Raw genomic sequence first — 10,000 nt, 5'->3', positions numbered from 1 at the left:
AATAATAGTTAGTAATAGTCCTATCTATATAACAGTAGAGTTGGATGTAATAATAGTTAGTAATAGTCCTATCTATATAACAGTAGCGTTGGAGGTAATAATAGTTAGTAATAGTCCTATCTATATAACAGTAGCGTTGGAGGTAATAATACTTAGTAATAGTCCTATCTATATAACAGTAGCGTTGGAGGTAATAATAGTTAGTAATAGTCCTATCTATATAACAGTAGAGTTGGAGGTAATAATAGTTAGTAATAGTCCTATCTATATAACAGTAGCGTTGGAGGTAATAATAGTTAGTAATAGTCCTATCTATATAACAGTAGCGTTGGAGGTAATAATAGTTAGTAGTAGTCCTATCTATATAACAGTAGCGTTGGAGGTAATAATAGTTAGTAATAGTCCTATCTATATAACAGCGTTGGAGGTAATAATAGTTAGTAATAGTCCTATCTATATAACAGTAGCGTTGGAGGTAATAATACTTAGTAATAGTCCTATCTATATAACAGTAGCGTTGGAGGTAATAATAGTTAGTAATAGTCCTATCTATATAACAGTAGCGTTGGAGGTAATAATAGTTAGTAATAGTCCTTTCTATATAACAGTAGCGTTGGAGGTAATAATAGTTAGTAATAGTCCTATCTATATAACAGTAGAGTTGGAGGTAATAATAGTTAGTAATAGTCCTATCTATATAACAGTAGCGTTGGAGGTAATAATACTTAGTAATAGTCCTATCTATATAACAGTAGCGTTGGAGGTAATAATAGTTAGTAATAGTCCTATCTATATAACAGTAGAGTTGGAGGTAATAATAGTTAGTAATAGTCCTATCTATATAACAGTAGCGTTGGAGGTAATAATAGTTAGTAATAGTCCTATCTATATAACAGTAGCGTTGGAGGTAATAATACTTAGTAATAGTCCTATCTATATAACAGTAGCGTTGGAGGTAATAATAGTTAGTAATAGTCCTATCTATATAACAGTAGAGTTGGAGGTAATAATAGTTAGTAATAGTCCTATCTATATAACAGTAGCGTTGGAGGTAATAATAGTTAGTAATAGTCCTATCTATATAACAGTAGCGTTGGAGGTAATAATAGTTAGTAATAGTCCTATCTATATATATATATCTATATAACAGTAGAGTTGGAGGTAATAATAGTTAGTAATAGTCCTATCTATATAACAGTAGAGTTGGAGGTAATAATAGTTAGTAATAGTCCTATCTATATAACAGTAGTGTTGGAGGTAATAATAGTTAGTAATAGTCCTATCTATATAACAGTAGCGTTGGAGGTAATAATAGTTAGTAATAGTCCTATCTATATAACAGTAGCGTTGGAGGTAATAATAGTTAGTAATAGTCCTATCTATATATATATATCTATATAACAGTAGAGTTGGAGGTAATAATAGTTAGTAATAGTCCTATCTATATAACAGTAGAGTTGGAGGTAATAATAGTTAGTAATAGTCCTATCTATATAACAGTAGCGTGGGAGGTAATAATAGTTAGTAATAGTCCTATCTGTATAACAGTAGCGTTGGAGGTAATAATAGTTAGTAATAGTCCTATCTATATAACAGCGTTGGAGGTAATAATAGTTAGTAATAGTCCTATCTATATAACAGTAGAGTTGGAGGTAATAATAGTTCGTAATAGTCCTATCTATATAACAGTAGCGTTGGAGGTAATAATAGTTAGTAATAGTCCTATCTATATAACAGTAGAGTTGGAGGTAATAATACTTAGTAATAGTCCTATCTATATAACAGTAGCGTTGGAGGTAATAATACTTAGTAATAGTCCTATCTATATAACAGTAGCGTTGGAGGTAATAATACTTAGTAATAGTCCTATCTATATAACAGTAGCGTTGGAGGTAATAATAGTTAGTAATAGTCCTATCTATATAACAGTAGAGTTGGAGGTAATAATAGTTAGTAATAGTCCTATCTATATAACAGTAGCGTTGGAGGTAATAATACTTAGTAATAGTCCTATCTATATAACAGTAGCGTTGGAGGTAATAATAGTTAGTAATAGTCCTATCTATATAACAGTAGCGTTGGAGGTAATAATAGTTAGTAATAGTCCTATCTATATAACAGTAGCGTTGGAGGTAATAATAGTTAGTAATAGTCCTATCTATATAACAGTAGAGTTGGAGGTAATAATAGTTAGTAATAGTCCTATCTATATAACAGTAGCGTTGGAGGTAATAATAGTTAGTAATAGTCCTATCTATATAACAGTAGCGTTGGAGGTAATAATAGTTAGTAATAGTCCTATCTATATAACAGTAGTGTTGGAGGTAATAATAGTTAGTAATAGTCCTATCTATATAACAGTAGAGTTGGAGGTAATAATAGTTAGTAATAGTCCTATCTATATAACAGTAGAGTTGGAGGTAATAATAGTTAGTAATAGTCCTATCTATATAACAGTAGAGTTGGAGGTAATAATAGTTAATAATAGTCCTATCTATATAACAGTAGCGTTGGAGGTAATAATAGTTAGTAATAGTCCTATCTATATAACAGTAGAGTTGGAGGTAATAATAGTTAGTAATAGTCCTATCTATATAACAGTAGCGTTGGAGGTAATAATAGTTAGTAATAGTCCTATCTATATAACAGTAGAGTTGGAGGTAATAATAGTTAGTAATAGTCCTATCTATATAACAGTAGCGTTGGAGGTAATAATAGTTAGTAATAGTCCTATCTATATAACAGTAGAGTTGGAGGTAATAATAGTAAGTAATAGTCCTATCTATATAACAGTAGAGTTGGAGGTAATAATAGTTAGTAATAGTCCTATCTATATAACAGTAGCGTTGGAGGTAATAATAGTTAGTAATAGTCCTATCTATATAACAGTAGTGTTGGAGGTAATAATAGTTAGTAATAGTCCTATCTATATAACAGTAGAGTTGGAGGTAATAATAGTTAGTAATAGTCCTATCTATATAACAGTAGCGTTGGAGGTAATAATAGTTAGTAATAGTCCTATCTATATAACAGTAGAGTTGGAGGTAATATTACTTAGTAATAGTCCTATCTATATAACAGTAGAGTTGGAGGTAATAATAGTTAGTAATAGTCCTATCTATATAACAGTAGAGTTGGAGGTAATAATAGTTAGTAATAGTCCTATCTATATAACAGTAGCGTTGGAGGTAATAATAGTTAGTAATAGTCCTATCTATATAACAGTAGCGTTGGAGGTAATAATAGTTAGTAATAGTCCTATCTATATAACAGTAGCGTTGGAGGTAATAATAGTTAGTAATAGTCCTATCTATATAACAGTAGAGTTGGAGGTAATAATAGTTAGTAATAGTCCTATCTATAGTCTTAGTGAACTAATAAAGTCAGATGGCCACTCTTAAAGGGATCTGTCACTGTGTGTTTGACAGCTTGTACCTGCTCTGTCTTCCCAGGATCAGTTATTACCTGTACCTGCTCTGACTTACGACCACAAACACGCTGTGGTATTCTTCCCAGGATCAGTTATTACCATGCTATAAGCCTTTATCAGTTATTACCATGCTATAAGCCTTTATCAGTTATTACCATGCTATAAGCCTTAATCTGGGCTTATTAATGCCTTCATCAGTGACAAAAGTAGTTGGCTTGTATATGTAGACTAATATGACCAGTCAAAGCCACGTTGGTGAACTCTTGACAGGGTAATATAGGGTATAGAGTTGTATAGTACTATTGTAGTATATAAGTAGTAGTAGTATAGTAGTATAGTGGTTAGTTTATATTTTAGTAGTATAGTATTAATATAGTAATATAGGGTATAGAGTTGTATAGTACTATTGTAGTATATAAGTAGTAGTAGTATAGTAGTATAGTGGTTAGTTTATATTTTAGTAGTATAGTATTAATATAGTAATATAGGGTATAGAGTTGTATAGTACTATTGTAGTATATAAGTAGTAGTAGTATAGTAGTATAGTGGTTAGTTTATATTTTAGTAGTATAGTATTAATATAGTAATATAGGGTATAGAGTTGTATAGTACTATTGTAGTATATAAGTAGTAGTAGTATAGTAGTATAGTGGTTAGTTTATATTTTAGTAGTATAGTATTAATATAGTAATATAGGGTATAGAGTTGTATAGTACTATTGTAGTATATAAGTAGTAGTAGTATAGTAGTATAGTGGTTAGTTTATATTTTAGTAGTATAGTATTAATATAGTAATATAGGGTATAGAGTTGTATAGTACTATTGTAGTATATAAGTAGTAGTAGTATAGTAGTATAGTGGTTAGTTTATATTTTAGTAGTATAGTAGTGTGTGTATGTGTGTGTGTGAGTGTGTGTGTGTGTGTGTGTGTGTGTGTGTGTGCGTGTGGGTGGGTGTATATATATGTGTGTGTGTGTGTGTGTGTGTGTGTGTGTGTGTGTGTAATTAGCAGTAGATATCATGAAATAGTCATAATATGGTCGTAATATGGTCATAATATGGTCATAATATGGTCATAAAGTAGTCAGAATATAACCTTGTTTTTGATTTCCTAACTTGTTGATGTCAGAATGAGGAGTGAAACCCGGTGGTTTAGTCCCTCTGAGAGTCACGGCAGTTGGAAAAAACGTCATGATTTGCTACTTTATAAGGAATCAAACCTCATTAAACATGAATGTAAACAAAGGACCAGCGATGTGGGGGTACTGTGTCTGCACTGCGCCCAAAACACACTGGCACCTGGCAACACACACACCACACACACACAGATGCACGCACACATTACATACACTCCAACACACACACACACACACACACACACATGCATACACACACTACATACACTCCAACACACACACACACACACACACACACACATGCATACACACACTACATACACTCCAACACACACACACACACACACATGCATACACACACTACATACACTCCAACACACACACACACACACAGATGCACGCACACATTACATACACTCCAACACACACACACACACACACACAGATGCACGCACACATTACATACACTCCAACACACACACACACACACACAGATGCACACACACATTACATACACTCCAACACACACACACACACATGCATACACACACTACATACACTCCAACACACACACAGACACATGCATGCACACATTACATACAGTACACTCCAACACACACACGCACCCATGCACGCACACATTACATACACTCCAACACACACACAGACACACACATGCATGCACACACTACATACACTACAACACACACACACACACACATGCATGCACACACATGCATGCACACACTACATACACTCCAGCACACACACACACTCACACACACACTCACATGCACACACACACTACATACACTCCAGCACACACAAACACACACATGCACACACACACTACATACACTCCAGCACACACACACACTCACACACACACTCACATGCACGCACACACTACATACACTCCAGCACACACACACTCACACACACACTCACATGCACGCACACACTACATACACTCCAGCATACACACACTCACACACACACTCACATGCATGCACACACTACATACACTCCAGCACACACACACAAACACACACATGCACACACACACTACATACACTCCAGCACACACTCACACACTCACACACACTCACACACACACTCACAGGCACGCACACAACACAATTTGACACACAGAAATGTGCAGTATTTGTTTCACTACTCAGGGACACTTAAGTCCGTCATGTTTTTTTACGACGGCGGTTCTCTGAGCCTCGGGCTGCAGAATGCCAAGGGTGAGAGACGCTGCCTGGAGGCTAATTTTAACGCCCTCCCTTCCGCCCCCTGCTGGTGACCTACGGGCCGCGCTGCCAGGAGTTGTGGGGATCAAAGCTCTAAGATGACTTCCTTACGCTCGACCTCTCTCCTGTTCTGAAGTGATGTGATACCCCAGGAGAGACCTCCAGGATAAGCCCCTGAAGCCTCTGCTTTCCTCCAGGCCTTAGTGGGCGCTCATGTTCCCCAGCGTCCTGCCTTCGCTGGCTTAGTAACAGATCCCAGACCAGCGTCCTGGCGAAGGAGGACACATGCTTCCACAACAACATGTGCAGCCTGGCTCAAGAGCAGGAACCTTCAGAAAAGGTCTTGGAGCTTGCAGCTAATAATATATAATACCAAATATTATTTGCAGAAAGGAGACAGATACAAATCACTACCCCCATGTTGTATCTATTGTAAGATCTGTATTCAGTGTTGTGTTGCTTTGTTGTCCTTACCGATGCTATAACAGTGCAATAACAGTGCAATAACAGTGCAATGTCCCAGCATATCAATAAAGCCCCTGCCTACAGTGCCTATACCTAACACAGGTCATCCTGCCCAAGGCCGGCATCAAAACTCCACTTAACGCAGATCCCAGTAGAACCCAGTAGAACTCTACTTAACGCAGATCCCAGTAGAACTCTACTTAACGCAGATCCCAGTAGAACTCTACTTAACGCAGATCCCAGTAGAACTCTACTTAACGCAGATCCCAGTAGAACTCTACTTAACGCAGATCCCAGTAGAACTCTACTTAACGCAGATCCCAGTAGAACCCTACAGGCTGTTTGAGATGGTGGCCCACAGAGGAATCCGTCACATCATCAGAGAGCACACACACGCAGGCCACCGTGCACTCACACACCCACTGTGTTTCAGAGTGTGTCAGTGTGTATTTCAGTGTGTACTCTGAGACCATGTCCAGAGTGTGTGTCAGTGTGTGTGTGTCAGTGTGTGTGTCAGTGTGTACTCTGAGACCGTGTCCAGAGTGTGTGTCAGAGTGTGTGTCAGTGTGTGTGTCAGTGTGTACTCTGAGACCATGTCCAGAGTGTGTGTCAGTGTGTGTGTCAGTGTGTGTGTCAGTGTGTACTCTGAGACCGTGTCCAGAGTGTGTTTCTGGTCAGTAATGCAGGTGATAAAGGGACACACACGCTTGCAGTGACGTAATGTGGCAACTAAATTGTTTACATATCATCACACACCAGAATAAGACTGCACATGCACACACACACACATACACACACACACGCACTCACTCACACACACGCACAGACACACACACGTTGTCCAGTCATAGGGGAGTGTACAGTGTGAGAGAGAGAACATGGAGTCCTGTTTAGGCCTAGAGGGCTTGATCAGCGTTGAGTCAGATGAGCGCTAAGCGTCCTCACTGCGAGGGGCTTGATCAGCGTTGAGTCAGATGTTGAGTAACTGATCCCAGCTCAGTGATCATCTCTTCTCCAGAGGCTTTGCAGTGACAGGATTTTGGAGTCTGTATTTAAAAGTGACGATGGGCTCACCATCATTTCTGCGCTGGTATGACTATAGACAGCAGACAGAACCTGTCTACGCCCAGAACCTGTCTACGACCAGAACCTGTCTACGCCCAGAACCTGTCTACGACCAGAACCCCACCCACACACCCCAACGCCTTGAAACACATGATTGACTGGGACATGAGTGAGGGGGCTTTGAGTGTGGGTTTATTAGTTATGCGTGAGGGGGCTTTGAGGGTGGGTTTATTAGTTATGCGTGAGGGGGCTTTGAGTGTGGGTTTATTAGTTATGAGTGAGGGGGCTTTGAGTGTGGGTTTATTAGTTATGAGTGAGGGGGCTTTGAGTGTGGGTTTATTAGTTATGAGTGAGGGGGCTTTGAGTGTGGGTTTATTAGTTATGCGTGAGGGGGCTTTGAGTGTGGGTTTATTAGTTATGAGTGAGGGGGCTTTGAGTGTGGGTTTATTAGTTATGAGTGAGGGGGCTTTGAGTGTGGGTTTATTAGTTATGCGTGAGGGGGCTTTGAGTGTGGGTTTATTAGTTATGCGTGAGGGGGCTTTGAGTGGGTTTATTAGTTATGCGTGAGGGGGCTTTGAGGGTGGGTTTATTAGTTATGAGTGAGGGGGCTTTGAGAGGGTTTATTAGTTATGAGTGAGGGGGCTTTGAGTGTGGGTTTATTAGTTATGAGTGAGGGGGCTTTGAGGGTGGGTTTATTAGTTATGGTTGCAGACTGTGTCCATAAGTAGTCTCTGTGCTCTCTGTACTGAATAATCACAAACGCTGTGTGCCCCTAAACCTGTCATAACAGGCCTGCTCACCCCTATCTCCTTACTACTCCTCTTCTCTCCTCTCTTCTCTCCCCTTCCTCTCCCCTCTTCTCTGGTTGATTCTAGCGTGTTCTATATCTGTCCGTCTCCACAGACCTGGTGGCCGAGGCCTCCCCCAGCCACGATGACCAGCCCCTGATGCACCTGCAGCTCCAGCAGTCGGAGACGGGGGACCTGTTCCCCTGCTGTGACCCGACCGCAGAGGACCGCGGCGGGCAGAGCTCCTCCAACGACACCCCCGGCCCGGACCGGGCCGTCTGCAGGCCCTGCGACCCCCCGCCCGCCCTGGGCTCGGCCCCGGAGAGGGAGCCCGTCTCTGTGGAGGAGGAGGAGGAGGTTCTGACGGAGGAGGAAGGGGTAGCGAGCGACGAGGAAGGAGAGGAGGAAGAGGACGAGCCGTCTCAGGAGGAGGAAGTTGAGGAAGAGGCGGAGGCAGTTGAGGAAGAGGCGGAGTCTATGGAGGAAGCAGAAGACTCAGAGGAGGACGTAGAGGAGGAGGAAATGGAGGAGGAAGCTGCCCCTGCAGAACAGGAAGTTGAGGCTGAAGCAGACGAGGAACCCGCCACCGAAGAGGAAGGGGAAGCAGCGGAGGAGGAAGTGGCTGAGACCGAAGTGAGCGAGCCTGAGGAGGCCGTGGAGGAGGAAGTGGAGGCAGAAGCTGCTGTGGAGGACACCAAAGAAGAAGAGACAGTAGAAGAAGCCCAGCCAGAAGAGGCCGCGCCAGAGGAGGAAGTAGTAGTGGCCGAGGCTGCCATACAGGAAGAGGCGGAGCCAGAGAGCCTCCCCGAGGAAGTGGTGGAAGTAGAGGAGGAAGCTGAGGCTGTGGAGGAGACAGCAGAAGAAGAGGTGGCGGCCGTGCCAGAGCCAGAACCAGAACCAGAGGAGGTTCTAGTACCAGTGGAAGCTGTAGAGTCAGAACCAGAACCTGTTGTGGAGGAGGTCATTCCAGAACCAGTTGTGGAGGAGGCCATTCCAGAACCAGTTGTGGAGGAGGCCATTCCAGAACCAGTTGTGGAGGAGGCCATTCCAGAACCTGTTGTGGAGGAGGCCATTCCAGAACCTGTTGTGGAGGAGGCCATTCCAGAACCAGTTGTGGAGGAGGCCATTCCAGAACCAGTTGTGGAGGAGGTCATTCCAGAACCAGTTGTGGAGGAGGCCATTCCAGAACCTGTTGTGGAGGAGGCCATTCCAGAACCAGTTGTGGAGGAGGTACAAGAGGAGATGCTGGAGGAGGCACCAGTTGCTGTTGAGGAGGCTGTGGTGGAGGAGGCTGTGGTGGAGGAGGTGGTCGTGGAGGAGGTCACAGTGGAGGAGGTCACAGTGGAGGAGGCGCCAGTGGAAGAGCCTGCTAAAAAAACAGCCAAAGGTACGGTCGACAACCTCTGGATGTCCTGGCGTCTGCATGCCTTGTGATGTTCGCAGGTCATAGGTCATAGGTCATACATAATTATTGCTGCCTATTATAATATAACACGTACTGGATGTAATCAGCTCATATTGCGGCCTGACAGATATAATCATGTCTGGAATGGGCCCCTGATTTAGAATCCCCAAGGAGAGTGTTTCTGCTCTGGCTGTCAAGGAACAGTATGTGCTGCTTCTAAAGAGCTCCTTAGGGTTAGGACTAGGGTTAGGACTAGGGTTAGGACTAGAGTTAGAGCTAGGGTTAGGACTAGGGTTAGGACTAGGGTTAGGACTAGGGTTAGGACTAGGGTTAGAGCTAGGGTTAGAGCTAGGGTTAGGACTAGGGTTAGGACTAGGGTTAGGACTAGGGTTAGGACTAGGGTTAGAGCTAGGGTTAGGACTAGGGTTAGAGCTAGGGTTAGGACTAGGGTTAGG

At 41.8% G+C, this 10,000-nt stretch overlaps 1 protein-coding gene across 1 annotated transcript in view; it reads left to right on the top strand.

The window, feature by feature from the left end:
- The window catches only part of LOC311311732 (uncharacterized protein), a gene marked incomplete at both ends in the record, with an annotated part of 24,816 nt that overhangs the window by 6,989 nt on the left and 7,827 nt on the right, over positions 1-10,000 (top strand). Inside the window, one exon of the mRNA XM_084441485.1 lies at positions 8,228-9,527. Within this exon, the coding sequence (XP_084297611.1) occupies positions 8,228-9,527 (1,300 nt within the window). The remainder of the gene's footprint in view (positions 1-8,227; positions 9,528-10,000) is intronic.

Source organism: Borostomias antarcticus, assembly GCF_949987555.1.
Source record: "Borostomias antarcticus genome assembly, chromosome: 7".
In the NCBI taxonomy this organism is placed as follows: Eukaryota; Metazoa; Chordata; class Actinopteri; order Stomiiformes; family Stomiidae; genus Borostomias; species Borostomias antarcticus.
The sequence above is the reverse complement of the archived record's forward strand: the minus strand, read 5'-3'. Positions and strand labels throughout refer to the sequence as shown.